The sequence below is a fragment of the Apostichopus japonicus genome, chromosome 17, assembly GCF_037975245.1.
Source record: "Apostichopus japonicus isolate 1M-3 chromosome 17, ASM3797524v1, whole genome shotgun sequence".
Lineage (NCBI taxonomy): Eukaryota > Metazoa > Echinodermata > Holothuroidea > Aspidochirotida > Stichopodidae > Apostichopus > Apostichopus japonicus.
This window is the reverse complement of record NC_092577.1, coordinates 32,511,672-32,526,005: the sequence shown is the minus strand read 5'-3', so window position 1 is coordinate 32,526,005 and position 14,334 is coordinate 32,511,672. Positions and strand designations below refer to the sequence as shown.

General features: G+C 37.4%; 1 protein-coding gene and 17 non-coding genes across 19 annotated transcripts in view; 17 read left to right on the top strand and 1 right to left on the bottom strand.

Moving 5' to 3' along the window:
* LOC139984918 (G-protein coupled receptor GRL101-like) overlaps window positions 1–14,334 on the bottom strand; it is a 57,111-nt gene that overhangs the window by 9,750 nt on the left and 33,027 nt on the right. For both annotated transcript variants that reach the window (XM_071999052.1, XM_071999051.1), the window contains exons 5-20: window positions 14,172–14,288; window positions 13,116–13,241; window positions 12,702–12,911; window positions 11,827–11,973; window positions 10,981–11,109; window positions 10,409–10,525; window positions 9,481–9,621; window positions 8,905–9,036; window positions 7,818–7,937; window positions 6,581–6,704; window positions 5,111–5,185; window positions 4,130–4,201; window positions 3,791–3,862; window positions 3,438–3,509; window positions 2,970–3,041; window positions 2,562–2,633 (exon numbers count right to left, since the gene is read on the bottom strand). In XM_071999052.1, the coding sequence (XP_071855153.1) occupies window positions 2,562–2,633; window positions 2,970–3,041; window positions 3,438–3,509; window positions 3,791–3,862; window positions 4,130–4,201; window positions 5,111–5,185; window positions 6,581–6,704; window positions 7,818–7,937; window positions 8,905–9,036; window positions 9,481–9,621; window positions 10,409–10,525; window positions 10,981–11,109; window positions 11,827–11,973; window positions 12,702–12,911; window positions 13,116–13,241; window positions 14,172–14,288 (1,798 nt within the window). The remainder of the gene's footprint in view (window positions 1–2,561; window positions 2,634–2,969; window positions 3,042–3,437; window positions 3,510–3,790; window positions 3,863–4,129; window positions 4,202–5,110; window positions 5,186–6,580; window positions 6,705–7,817; window positions 7,938–8,904; window positions 9,037–9,480; window positions 9,622–10,408; window positions 10,526–10,980; window positions 11,110–11,826; window positions 11,974–12,701; window positions 12,912–13,115; window positions 13,242–14,171; window positions 14,289–14,334) is intronic.
* On the top strand, window positions 22–93 carry Trnaq-uug (transfer RNA glutamine (anticodon UUG)). The gene has a single exon. It is a non-coding gene; the product is annotated as a tRNA-Gln (tRNA).
* Window positions 175–246, top strand: Trnaq-uug (transfer RNA glutamine (anticodon UUG)). The gene has a single exon. It is a non-coding gene; the product is annotated as a tRNA-Gln (tRNA).
* Window positions 328–399, top strand: Trnaq-cug (transfer RNA glutamine (anticodon CUG)). The gene has a single exon. It is a non-coding gene; the product is annotated as a tRNA-Gln (tRNA).
* Window positions 481–552, top strand: Trnaq-uug (transfer RNA glutamine (anticodon UUG)). The gene has a single exon. It is a non-coding gene; the product is annotated as a tRNA-Gln (tRNA).
* Window positions 632–703, top strand: Trnaq-cug (transfer RNA glutamine (anticodon CUG)). The gene has a single exon. It is a non-coding gene; the product is annotated as a tRNA-Gln (tRNA).
* On the top strand, window positions 784–855 carry Trnaq-cug (transfer RNA glutamine (anticodon CUG)). The gene has a single exon. It is a non-coding gene; the product is annotated as a tRNA-Gln (tRNA).
* Window positions 937–1,008, top strand: Trnaq-cug (transfer RNA glutamine (anticodon CUG)). Its single transcript has one exon. It is a non-coding gene; the product is annotated as a tRNA-Gln (tRNA).
* Window positions 1,090–1,161, top strand: Trnaq-uug (transfer RNA glutamine (anticodon UUG)). The gene has a single exon. It is a non-coding gene; the product is annotated as a tRNA-Gln (tRNA).
* Trnaq-uug (transfer RNA glutamine (anticodon UUG)) lies at window positions 1,242–1,313 on the top strand. The gene has a single exon. It is a non-coding gene; the product is annotated as a tRNA-Gln (tRNA).
* Trnaq-uug (transfer RNA glutamine (anticodon UUG)) lies at window positions 1,394–1,465 on the top strand. The gene has a single exon. It is a non-coding gene; the product is annotated as a tRNA-Gln (tRNA).
* Trnaq-cug (transfer RNA glutamine (anticodon CUG)) lies at window positions 1,536–1,607 on the top strand. The gene has a single exon. It is a non-coding gene; the product is annotated as a tRNA-Gln (tRNA).
* Window positions 1,688–1,759, top strand: Trnaq-cug (transfer RNA glutamine (anticodon CUG)). Its single transcript has one exon. It is a non-coding gene; the product is annotated as a tRNA-Gln (tRNA).
* Trnaq-uug (transfer RNA glutamine (anticodon UUG)) lies at window positions 1,841–1,912 on the top strand. The gene has a single exon. It is a non-coding gene; the product is annotated as a tRNA-Gln (tRNA).
* Window positions 1,993–2,064, top strand: Trnaq-uug (transfer RNA glutamine (anticodon UUG)). Its single transcript has one exon. It is a non-coding gene; the product is annotated as a tRNA-Gln (tRNA).
* On the top strand, window positions 2,135–2,206 carry Trnaq-cug (transfer RNA glutamine (anticodon CUG)). The gene has a single exon. It is a non-coding gene; the product is annotated as a tRNA-Gln (tRNA).
* Trnaq-cug (transfer RNA glutamine (anticodon CUG)) lies at window positions 2,287–2,358 on the top strand. The gene has a single exon. It is a non-coding gene; the product is annotated as a tRNA-Gln (tRNA).
* Trnaq-uug (transfer RNA glutamine (anticodon UUG)) lies at window positions 2,438–2,509 on the top strand. The gene has a single exon. It is a non-coding gene; the product is annotated as a tRNA-Gln (tRNA).

Sequence of the window (14,334 nt, the reverse complement as noted above, 5' to 3'; positions counted from 1 at the left end):
GGGTATGTTAATACTATCGGTGGTCCCATGGTGTAATGGTTAGCACTCGAGACTTTGAATCTCGCGATCCGAGTTCAAATCTCGGTGGGACCTAATCTTTTATTCTTTTCTTTTTATAACTCTATTTAATTCCTTCACAATTAGGAGTATACAGGGTATGTTAATACTATCGAAGGTCCCATGGTGTAATGGTTAGCACTCGAGACTTTGAATCTCGCGATCCGAGTTCAAATCTCGGTGGGACCTAATCTTTTATTCTTTTCTTTTTATTACTCTATTTAATTCCTTCACAATTAGGAGTATACAGGGTATGTTAATACAATCAATGGTCCCATGGTGTAATGGTTAGCACTCGAGACTCTGAATCTCGCGATCCGAGTTCAAATCTTGGTGGGACCTAATCTTTTATTCTTTTCTTTTTATTACTCTATTTAATTCCTTCACAATTAGGAGTATACAGGGTATGTTAATACTATCGAAGGTCCCATGGTGTAATGGTTAGCACTCGAGACTTTGAATCTCGCGATCCGAGTTCAAATGTCGGTGGGACCTAATCTATTTTCCTTTCTTTTTATTACTCTATTTAATATCTTAATAAGAAGGTCGATGCAGTGTATGTTACACTGTCAATGGTACCATGGTGTAATGGTTAGCACTCGAGACTCTGAATCTCGCGATCCGAGTTCAAATCTCGGTGGGACCTAATGTTTTTCCCTTTCTTTTTATTACTCTATTTAATTCCTTCACAATTAGGAGGATACAGAGTAAGTTAATATTATCGGTGGTCCCATGGTGTAATGGTTAGCACTCGAGACTCTGAATCTCGCGATCCGAGTTCAAATCTCGGTGGGACCTAATCTTTTTTTCCCTTCTTTTTATTACTCTATTTAATTTCTTCACAATTAGGAGGATACAGGGTAATTTAATACTATCGGTGGTCCCATGGTGTAATGGTTAGCACTCGAGACTCTGAATCTCGCGATCCGAGTTCAAATCTCGGTGGGACCTAATCTTTTATTCTTTTCTTTTTATTACTCTATTTAATTCCTTCACAATTAGGAGGATACAGGGTATGTTAATACTATCGGTGGTCCCATGGTGTAATGGTTAGCACTCGAGACTTTGAATCTCGCGATCCGAGTTCAAATCTCGGTGGGACCTAATGTTTTTCCCTTTCTTTTTATTACTCTATTTAATTCCTTCACAATTAGGAGGATACAGAGTAATTTAATACTATCGGTGGTCCCATGGTGTAATGGTTAGCACTCGAGACTTTGAATCTCGCGATCCGAGTTCAAATCTCGGTGGGACCTAATGTTTTTCCCTTTCTTTTTATTACTCTATTTAATTCCTTCACAATTAGGAGGATACAGAGTAATTTAATACTATCGGTGGTCCCATGGTGTAATGGTTAGCACTCGAGACTTTGAATCTCGCGATCCGAGTTCAAATCTCGGTGGGACCTAATCTTTTTTAATTCTTATCACTCTATTTAATTCCTTCATTAGAAGGTCTATCCAGGCTCTACTATCAATGGTCCCATGGTGTAATGGTTAGCACTCGAGACTCTGAATCTCGCGATCCGAGTTCAAATCTCGGTGGGACCTAATCTTTTATTCTTTTCTTTTTATACTCTATTTAATTCCTTCATAATTAGGAGGATACAGGGTAAGTTAATACTATCGGTGGTCCCATGGTGTAATGGTTAGCACTCGAGACTCTGAATCTCGCGATCCGAGTTCAAATCTCGGTGGGACCTAATCTTTTATTCTTTTCTTTTTATTACTCTATTTAATTCCTTCACAATTAGGAGGATACAGGGTATGTTAATACTATCGGTGGTCCCATGGTGTAATGGTTAGCACTCGAGACTTTGAATCTCGCGATCCGAGTTCAAATCTCGGTGGGACCTAATGTTTTTCCCTTTCTTTTTATTACTCTATTTAATTCCTTCACAATTAGGAGGATACAGAGTAATTTAATACTATCGGTGGTCCCATGGTGTAATGGTTAGCACTCGAGACTTTGAATCTCGCGATCCGAGTTCAAATCTCGGTGGGACCTAATCTTTTTTAATTCTTATCACTCTATTTAATTCCTTCATTAGAAGGTCTATCCAGGCTCTACTATCAATGGTCCCATGGTGTAATGGTTAGCACTCGAGACTCTGAATCTCGCGATCCGAGTTCAAATCTCGGTGGGACCTAATCTTTTATTCTTTTCTTTTTATACTCTATTTAATTCCTTCATAATTAGGAGGATACAGGGTAAGTTAATACTATCGGTGGTCCCATGGTGTAATGGTTAGCACTCGAGACTCTGAATCTCGCGATCCGCGTTCAAATCTCGGTGGGACCTATTCTCTTTTTGCCTTTCTTTTTATTGGTCTATTTAATTCCTTAATAAGATCTATGTAGGGTATGTTCACACTATCAATGGTCCCATGGTGTAATGGTTAGCACTCGAGACTTTGAATCTCGCGATCCGAGTTCAAATCTCGGTGGGACCTAATCTTTTCTTTTGTGTACACTTCCGTGCAACAAATATATAATCATACTTACATGGTATGAACATTGTCCAATTTTAGAAATATACCTTGCTCTACCGTTTGTAGATTATTATTCGAAATGTTCCTGTTGAAGCAAAGAGAGAAAAATAGCAAAGCATTTATTCAATTTTTAATATTAACGTTTAAAATGCCAAACATATTCAGTGTATATTTTTCCCAAGACAACAGTGCAGTAATATTAAAATAAATAGACTACAATGTGCAACTTCGTTCATGAAAGCTTTAAAACAACAGTTCCAAGTGCATAATTGATATTGTGTTGTTTGTATATATATATATATATATATATATATATATTTATTTATTTATTTTACTGAGCTGAAAATATTTTGGCAAAATATATTTCCGAAATAGAAACACTTTCTTCCAAATGTAATGAAACTTTTGATTGTAAACTTACAGTAGGGTGAGATGGTAAAGACCAACAAAGGGGTTGCCTCCTATGTGGATTAATCGCTGGTGGCTGAGGTCCCTGTTGAACAAAAAATAATAATTTTCTTTTTTTTACCCTTTTATTATAAATTATAAACATAAACATTATTCCATTTCAAAACACAGAAAGCAAATCATTCGAGGTGCTTTAACTTCTCTGCCCGGTGTAAGGCTCCCTATAATTCCCCGGGCTCGGGGCTAAACCTCTAACCCCACCGGGCCCACTTTCGCCATACATACCACTTTAGTGGGCAGCTTGCATTGATTAGAAGCATTCTGCTGTCTTTCAACGAGATGACCCGCGCCATCTTTAACATTCTTCATTTATCAAGTAATATTATTGATCGAACTTCATGCCACCTTGGGGTGGGGACGATGGAGCAGTGGGGGTGGGGCAGGGGACGAAACTCCATACATCCAGTATGCTAATACTTACAATACTTTTAGTGATGTCAGACCAAGAAACGAACCTTCCTCAATAATCTGTATTACATTCCCAGTAAGAACCCTGTCGAGATAAATGACGGAAACTTTTAAATAGTAATTATAGTTTTAAGTGTAAGGTTGTGTCAATAACTGCTTTTCAACTGTTGTGTGAAGTTAAAAACAGGGGAAGAGATGCACTATCCCCATAACCAACCTCCCCCACCCTACCTCACCACCCTGCTGGACTCGCGCCAGATGACAACAATCTGATCAATGAGTTCATTTATAACATTTTAAAGCTGAAACTTCGAGAAATCTTTCAGAAAGGGATTTGATATGTATAAGAAAAAACATACAACTTACAGTTGCTTGAGGTTGGTCAGTCCACTGAAGACTTGGGCTTCCAATTTATTGATTCCATTATACCCAAGATTCCTTATCATCGGAATAAAAAAAGAGATAATATCATAGCAAACATTTGCTTATTGTTTGATTGTAGTTTGATTCCAAGAGTGCTATCTACATGGATACGATACTAAACGAAAGAAGGCATGTTCGTATATGCTCAAATTAAAATATATATATATATATATATATATATATATATTTGTTGTTGTTATTGTTCTTTTTGTTTCATTTGAAACAACTTAAATAAATGAAATAACGAAGAAATATAAGGATGACAATGTTGTAAATACTTACAAATAATGAAGCCCAATCATCATTGAAAATAAGCCAGCAGGGAGATCCTGTAAATTGTTGTGTGAAAGGTCCCTGTGCATGAAGATTATAGAGAGTGTGAGAAAATAGGAAAATACAGTTTGTATGCATAACAAGTAATATATTGCACTATATATTTATCATCTAAAGAGAATAACATAAAGATATCGTCCAGGCAATTTCAATTAATTATCTTCATTAATATAGATAGAAAATATTGGTTGTTATTAACCACCAAAGAGAACCAAAAAACAGTGAATATTTTATCCGGTATCGCCATCGCCAGTGCCACGTTGCATAGCAGTTTTTTTGTACACAGAACCATAGTATTTTATCAGAGACAAAACCATGGCCTTCAAAACTGCTATGCACAATTTGTACACTAAATTAGTCCCTGAAAATCTTCTAGATTGAGTTTTGCGTATTGGTCGGGTTAATGTATGCAAACCATTATAGTCGACATGTATATTGTGTATGCTTAACTAATAGAGAACGTGCTTTGCCTGTTTATGTTGTCTTTAAGTTAACACAAAAAAGAATAGGCTTTAACGTATAGCCTTACAGTGATATCTTTGTCATGAATACAATAGCATGTAAATATTGGTATATCCTCATATAGCCGTTCAAGTTATGTTTTAGTCTACAAATATGATTGCAATTATAGCATTCGTCATAAAGCTTATAACGGCATCATAACGGCACCAACCTTTCAGCGCGTTCAAGATTTCACAGGGTTTTGACAGAAATTACTTCATATTTTTTTTTTGTGGCGGGGGGGGGGGCTACTCCTCCACCCCTCCCAACCACCAATTATTCCAAAATATCCCACGTACACTCTTAGGAATGCTTAACTAGACAATAACATGACTATAATGTGGGGTATTGGGGTTGGGGGGATTATTTGCGTGGGGCAATAATTAAGGGACCACATCTTGAATTTTCTAGCATATTGATACAACTTACAAGTGGACGATGTTTTGCACTGTACTGTTACCGAAGGTCAGAGCAGAAACCGTGAGTTGGTTGTGATTGAAGTAGCTAGGAAAGACAAAAAAAAAAGTAGAGAACCAAGAAAACATTAGATTAGCGTTGACCGTGTAAAAGAATGGGAATATATGGCGCATGTACTTACAGGGTGTGAAGACTCGCGCAAAAAGAAACGTCTAATGCCGGTAATCTGACATAGTTTCGAATGAGGTGTAACAGAAGTGTTAGACACCACCATCGATCCCAGAAAATACACTCACAGCTTGCTACCGTCGGTAATTAGACACTAGTGTACAGTCAGTACATACAGCTGCGGTCAATACCCACAGCACAGTGTACAAACGATACAGTGATGGGCATCTCAGGTCCAGCTAAAGATAACAAGGTATCACGTTTCATTACTGTCTGCATTTTGTAGCGACACGAACAAAACGTCACTTGCAAGTAACGGAAAGTTAACTTTTTAAAGATGGCCGCACGCGGTTTGGGCGAGTCTTCAATGCCTATAACACGAAGTCAGTTTAGGATTGCCATCGTGAACTGCATATTTAAGAATAGTCACCTAAGATAACACAATGGAAGCAATCAACTTAATGCACTCCCAGACATTGTGCCATTACGTCGAGATTGTCCTGGAAGTTAATTGTAGTCAACTTATTTATTCACAGATCTTTTTGCGCTGAATAAAATTTGATTATTCATGAAATAATGGATGTTTGACATGTTTACACTAACATACAGTGCAGATTATGGCACTTATTGTCACAGTTAGGCATAAACTTCAGTGTACATACCGGTACATTTTCATGACGAATAGGTACGCTTCTTTCGCCAAATCCTTTTCATATAAGAACGTATCCATTATTTGGATAAATGCGAGCGAAGATGTGGATTATTTGGTGACTCAGTCTATCTTAACTATGAATTATTCATAATTTGTAGACAAAATTGAAATTAATACAAATCCTTATCAATTGATACTGGTGGATTTGTTTTGGCTCGGAAATGATGAAGTCGTCATTGTTTACAAGCATTTCTACAATCGGATGCATTCAAACAAGTATGATATTAATTAATTAATTAGATTTGAACGAGGCTATCTATGCGTGCGAGAATCTTTGTGATTTCACCTCTCTTAAACCTGAAATGTTGCTTTAGGACACCATTTCTTTTCCCCGTATATTTGTAAAACTATTTCGTTTGGTATATTTTTATAATTTCTATATCAAATTATATATTAAACTTATCTGGATGGTTTTATCAAGAAAAGATGGAAGAAAAAAATTATGATATTAATATGAATATTCATAAAACAAAGAATGGAGACCTTGAAGCTGCTCTTGTTTCGAGAAATCGATAATATTGATTAGTTGCTTAGTAAGTCAAATTATTTACGATGAACATGAATATTCATAAAGTATAAACGGACGCTAAACTTGTACTTACAACCATGTCACTTCATCGTCCGCAAAGTGGTCAATATTTACTTGGGTCAAGCCGGTGTAGCTGCAGTTAAACATTTTCCCTTTACAGAAGCAGCCGGGATACTTTGCAGGATGGCAATACATAACTACCATAGAAGAAAGAACATTGTATGAGCTGGTTATCCATGAGACTAACTTGAGTACCACAATGATATTGTACGTGCCATAAAGGTCTAATTAAATATAATTTTCAATATCACTACACAATGATGTTTGACGTCCACCACAATTAACTATATATGCAACATCTTTACAGGTCCAGTACAACTCCGTATATTCCATATCATTACACGTGGTTATATGAGGTCCATGGGCAACATCACTATACAATGATGTTTGAGGTCCAGTACAACTCTGTATATTCCATATCATTACACAGGGTTATTTGAGGTCCACTACTAATACGTATATGAGCAATATCACTACAAAATGATGCTTGAGGTCCAGTACAACTCTGTATATTCCATATCATTACACAGGGTTATTTGAGGTCCACTATAATTACTAATACGTATATGAGCAATATCACTACAAAATGATGCCTGAGGTCCAGTACAACTCTGTATATTCCATATCATTACAGAGCGTTATTTAAGGTCCACTAATTATTGAGTATATGAGCAACATCACTACACAATGATGTTTGAGGTCCAGTGCAAGTCTGTATATTCCATATCATTACACAGGGTTATATGAGGTCCTCTACTTATTGAGTATATGTGCAACATCACTACACACTCATGTTTGCGGTCCAGTAAACCTAAGAATACGTTATATATCACTACATAGCGGGGATTTAGGTTCATTACACTAGGCGTCTATATGATATTATGTTGTCTGAGGTCCAGCGCAACTAACTATACGTATTTGTTCAATATCACTGGGAAACAAAGCTTGCGGCAGAATGTAATCAAATAAATATTATATATATATATATATATATATATATATATCGCATTTTCTTTGCATATACAACCTATACCAACAATATCAACATTCAAAAGCATGAAACAGGAAACCTCTTTACAAGTTTTTCTATAGATAGAAAAGAAAGTCATGATATGAAAGGCCAAATATGCCACATGATATGAAGTTTCCTTTCATTTTCTTTGTTTTAAATTGTTGTAAAATTTAATATCAGAAGGAGAGCCTGGGTTTATTACATTTCGTGTAATGATAATAATAATAATAATACTCACGACAGTTTGCTTCATCTTCATTGTTGGCACAGTCTAGAAGTCCATTACATCGGCTCATCGTTGAGATGCAGTGATCACGTGGACACTTGAACTGTGACTCATCCGCACATTCCCATTGACCTGCGTTCAACATAATGAAGATAGCCAAGATGTCACCATGCAGGGGAGTAAGCAATGAGCCAGGCCTGGCCCCAAGTTATTAAAATATTAAAAATTTGCTATTGAAAGGCATTGGAGACTCGCGCACAAAGATACGTCTCATGCCAGTAATCTGACCTAGTTTCGAATGAGGTGTAACAGAAGTGTTAGACACCACCATCATCGATCCCAGAAAGTACACACACAGCTTGCTACCGTCGGTAATTAGACACTAGTGTACAGTCAATACATGCAGCTACGGTCAATACCCACAATACAGTGTACAACTTTTTCAGATGGCGGCACGTGGTTTGGGGCGAGTCTTCAATGCCTTTAATAATACCTTTGTTCCTAAGTCTGCTATATTGGACTTTAGCAGGGAATGTGCGTGATTTGTGTGGATGGGGTGTGGGGTGTGGGGTGTGGGTGTGGGGCGTGGGGTGTGGGTGTGGGGTGTGGGGTTAGGGGTGGCGAGAGGTGACGGTAAAGGAGTTGTCATGAAAGAATAGAAAATGATAGCTCAACGTGGTAATGGCATGAAAGTTAGGGATGTAGTTCTTAGAGGTCTGCTGTATAGACCCCAACTAAAGCATGCTATCATGGAAAAGTTTCTTGAGATTACATAATCGACCTGCCTTGGTCGTAAAAATGACATCTTTTTTACCAATTAGTCTGCAACGCCAACCACATATTTGTTCTGGTATAAGGGTCTTTGTGTGAACGCTGTCTGATTAACTACACTGTAGACATGAACATATTTCCACACAGTGTTTACACCAAGAGCCTAATGGTGTTAAGAAGCTATGCAGGCTAATCTTAGTGTCCGAGGTGGATTTGCGACTGTGGCAGTTCGATTACGTAATCACAAAACTTTTCTATCTATAATGTTTGCGGCTGGTGGTTGGCGAGGGGGGGGGGGGTGTGCTTCAAATTGCAGCACCTTACTTACCACAATCCCATAAATGGGATCTGTCCTTACATCCATAGAGATGTTCATCCGGGGCCTTGTAACAACGCCGCCAATTTTCAATACAATGCCCACTGTGGCAACGGAATTCGTTTTCTTCGCAGTCTCTGAGCACTGATAACCAAAGAAAGGACGACTTCAATATACAGAGTCTCATTAGAACCATCTTATACATGTTTAATGGTATTCTCTCAGCTAATCTGGTCTCAACGTATTCCCCGATTTAAAAATAAAAGCAATGTCGCCCTCTATATAGCGACAACAGATTCATTCTGTTACTGTGCTCAATTATTTGTCATCATCTGTCTACCGACAATATGAGAATTACGATTTCGCATGACTTTCTATAGCACCTAGACAAAATCATCGCTAAAACTTTGAAATCCCCTTAACTTTGTCTAGAAACATCAACATTTTAATATTTGTGAAATGTTATTCTTCCTCTTGCTGTGCGAGACTTAATAATATTCAAACATCAATTTTAAACCATGACATGACTGTGGAGTTCAGGAAACGTACTACGAAGAAGTAGTTGTGTTGCGACTGTCTTTCACTTACCACAGTTTTCTTCATCGGAATCCTCCTTTGTGCCGTTAATATAGGTACATTCCACCTCACCATTGCAACGTTGATGGGAAGCTAGGCACTGGCCAGTTCCACGACATTTAAACATAGTTTCGTTTGGACATATATAATTGGCTAAGAAAGTGATAGATGATAAAACAATAGAACAATAAAGCTGGTGGACACTGGAATCTTTGTCTGGTTATACAAGCCTCCTTTGTTCGATACCCCCCAAACCAATATGAACAAGGAGCTCACCCATATATATATATATATATATATATATATGTATATATATATATATATATATATATATATATATATATATATATATATATATATATATATATATATATATATATATATATATATATATGGGGGAGGGGAGGGGGGTAGAGAAAGGCTTTAGCCCCTTAGAATAAATCAATCTCAACAGTAGAAAATTCTCAGCATTGTTCCAAAAGATGCAAAAATATAGCAGCGACATTTTACTTCTTATCTAACTAACCAAATGTCCTCAAGTAGGCGAGTACACCCGCACTATTCTTAGACCCCGGGCCTACTCTGGAAGACTTAACATATCAGTCCCTCTCCCCTGCTGCAATACAGGTGGTGGCATCCTCGGAATAAACATCTCTAAATCGTGAGTCCACACCTTATCCAGTTTAAATTTACATCTTACTTTCAAAATAATCATAATTTTGTGTAACACTTAACTATGTGGGATTTCTTCTGAGGGTGTATACGTATGCAGGTTTTTAGAGCAAGTGGCACAGTATGTTAATAATAGCAATACATTAAAATTACTCAGAAACAGTGTAAATTTCGGTCATATGTAACCATAGCATTTTTTGTATTAAATCTGTTTGATATATTGATGAGAAGTAAACCATCACCTGAAATGAACTATATGAAAACTTACGGCAATCTATTTCGTCGGAAAAGTCTTCACAATCCCAGAAGCCATTGCAACGCAAGGATTCTTCCACGCAGGAAGAGTCTGCGCATTGAAACTGTCCAACAGAACATACTCGTTCACCTTTGGAAAGGGAGTATCTTATTAGCATTACAATTGTACTTTGGTAATGTGAGTGCATGTCATAAACAATCGTACTGATTACTTTTTAATCTTTTTTTTTCTTGAACTTAGTGACCATTCAAATTACACGTAACGAAAAGAAAAATACTTGAAAATGGATTGATTTTCATAAGAAGTAGACAACACTCCAATAATTCAAAATTAAATCCAAATAGTGTGTTTCATTCAAATGGTATAAAAATATGTAAAGGTGGTTGTTTATTGCATCTGGCAAAATCACAGCGAATGAATTGAAAATGTCTTAATTTGTTCTTGTAGATAACTACAAAAGAAAGTAACATTCTTTAACAAACAAACAAAAAACAGTAATATACAATTTTGCTGGTGCCTTGATTTTTGGGTATTGTGAGAATGTTACAAATGTCATAGATAACCTCTTAATGATGAGAGCTTACCGTGGGTACAATTAGTTTCTTCTGAACCCTGAAAGCAGTAGGAGCTGTTGTTACAGAATTCTGATTCTGGAATGTATCTCGGATCTCTGGTTGAAGGACATTGTCGAACAGGTACGTGTAAAGGTACACCTGACCAAATGAAAACAGAAAGACAAGAAGGCTTAGTGATTCCTTGTCCTTATTTAATGGTACACTCCGGATAAGCTTCACTATTTGACAATTATTGTTGAGTGATCAGGAAGGGTTTGGCACTCATATGGGCCAACACTTCTCAGCCTTTTGGCTAAGATCATGTGTAGCACTATGTTCTTCTTCTAGGGGGAATCGTGATACACACCTAACGATGATTACACAGTCACAGTCAACTAGGTTTCAGTCTTTAATTACTATTGACTCAAATGACAGTTGGCCTAACCAAAAACAAAAGCAAAATATGAGATTCATCAAAGCTGGCATTATTTAATTATTTTGTTTAAGAGATTTCATATTTAGCCTCTTGTCAATCAAATAACCTTAGACCCTCACTTGAACTATTCAAAAGATAGCACTCTTTTGGGAAGCTCAAAAAAATGATGTTTTCACACTTTGGTCAATGGTGACCTCAAGTGAACTTTGACCTCGCTTAATAAGAAAAACTTACTAAGTGGAATCTACATAGGCTATACCAAGTTTGGATTGCATGAAGCTACACGTGTTGGGTTATAGTGTCTGCGAGCCACATACGCCCAAAACGTGCACACACATACACACACCATCACCATAACATTATATTCATGTTGCATTCGGCAAGGAATAAAAGATATAATGATTATCTTAAATTCAATAAAAAAAAAATAAAAAACTTACTGCAAAACATTTCGTCTTGGTAACCGAGACAATCGGGTGTCCCGTCGCAAAATCGCTCCGTCTTAACACAGCCACTTAAACGGTAACTTCCGATGTAGTAGTTCATCCATGGACAATAAATACCGTTACTGACGTCACAGATTTCATCTATAAAATCAACCAATCGATCAATCAATATATCAATCAGTAAAGTAAAATGGTGATATTGAAAGATAGATATATACCGGTGGTGTGGCCGAGTGGATAAAGGCGGTGGCATTCGAAGCAATGAGGCTTAGCAATCGGGACTCAAGGTTCCGGGTTCGATACCCGGCCGGGTCACAGTAAGGTGGTTTTTTTTCATCCAAAAGCATTCTACGGTTACACATCTGAAATGACTTTCTAAATTTAAAAGATTCCAAATTTGAGTTAAAGTGTTGAACTTTAAGCCACCTGACGTGTAAGTTGTAATCCATAAGCCATTGCGGGTTTCTCCCACATTTATGGTCGCTTTAGCGTCGTAAAAAATAACTGCTGATGATGATGATGATGATGATGATGATGATGATGATGATGATGATGATGATGATGATGATGATGATGATGATGATGATGATGATGATGATGATGATGATGATGATGATGATGATGATGATGATGATGATGATGATGATGATGATGATGATGATTATAATTATTATCATTATTATTATCATTATTATCATTATCATTATTATTATTATTATTATTATTATTATTATTATTATTATTATTATTTGAGAGGACATTTTCTGTGATTAATAATGACGCTATGAGATTTCAAAGATTCTAACATCTTTGAAATATGCTAATTTTCTTTTTCATTGTGACTAATTTGGCGTTCCATATATACTTACCGCAGTTGGTTTCGTCTGAACAATCTGCGCATTCGCAGAAGCTGTTGCAATGAATATCATTATCGAAGCAGCTCCTCTCGGCTGGGCATTGTGTTTGATATACTTGACATTCACAGCCGTGTTCGTCTGACCCCGATGGACAATCACGTACCATGTTACATTTTCGTCCCTCGTGAATTTTATTCCCGTCCTCGCAAATGTGAAAATTTTCTGAAACAAAACAACAACAACAAAAGCCTCTGGGTAATCATAATAAGATCCCTTGTTTAAATAAGGTATCGGAGACAGCGGGTAACAATGGGTAGTCACGTGCCCCCACCCCCATCAATTTTTCGACACACATTAATAGTACCCTTATATCCATATTTATTAACGAGAACGCACCCTTTGTTATTAAAACAAAACACATTTTACCTTCTTCACAGTGACGCTCGTCACTCCCATCAAAGCAGTCTTCAATACCGTCACAGGCATAGGCATTGGAAATACATTGACGGTTTTCACACTCAAAGAGAAACATCGATGAGCATGGTGGGTGATCTTTATATGAAGAAGAAACCAGAGAAGAATAAAATGATTAATTTCATCTCTAAAAAATGTTTTTCTATTTACATACAGATGGGGTGGGGTGGGTAGAGGCGAAGGTGAGGCGGAGGAGGAGGAGTCCATATACCTCCTCCCCACTCCATTCTCAGAAATGGGAACGATTTAGTCGGGTATTTATAACATTAATTAGACGACTCCTCCAAGACATATACCCCCCCCCCCCCCCACCCACCCCTTTGATTCAAAATCACACAAAAATTCGAGAGTATTTTTAGCACAACTACAGACCTAATGTATAGTCTAAATTTGCTTCAAGAAACCTTCATTAGGCGTCTGTTTTTTGTCTGGGAAAGGCCCTCTATACATGATATGACAGTCGGCTTCAACGGCTCCCACCTTTAGAAAATCACCCATAAAGGTCCATGCCCACCCCCACCTCCCCTTGGAAATCCTGTGCACACCTCCTGGTGGAAATGAGCTGTGTTGTTAAGGAGTTTAGCTATCGAATGATATCGACTAATTAAGAACGTCACCATTAAAAGCTTCCATTATAACAAACACACACATTCACACTTACAAATATAGGGCAGGTCGGAAGGGTTCTTTACCCCCCCCCCCCCCTCCACAAGTTTTGTAAAAAAACCTCAAAGTGCTTCTGCGCCTTTCATAATTAGAGTGCACTTTTATGTTAATGAAAAGTACACATTTTCCACTTTGTAAAAAGAGACAGTTCCTTTTGTTCTTTTAAAAAGTGTCGTTTTTGTCTTAAAAAAACAGCCAAATACTTGAGATCATTTTCTCCCACTACACTCCGACGCGTGCCGCTCCCCCAGCCCCCCCCCCCCCGTCATCCACCCCCTCTCCCCACAGATTGAATCCTTTTCCGCTGCCTTCATCAAATTAAACACAATCACAAGAACTTACTGCAGTTTTCTTCATCCGAGTTATCACCACAATCGTCGATGAAATCACAAAAATTAATTTGTGGAATGCAGTAGTGATTTTTACATTTGTTGTGCGTTGGGGGACATGAATACCCCTCTGAAATATGACCGAAAAGTAGGGAAGGAGATTAAACGGAAAGAAA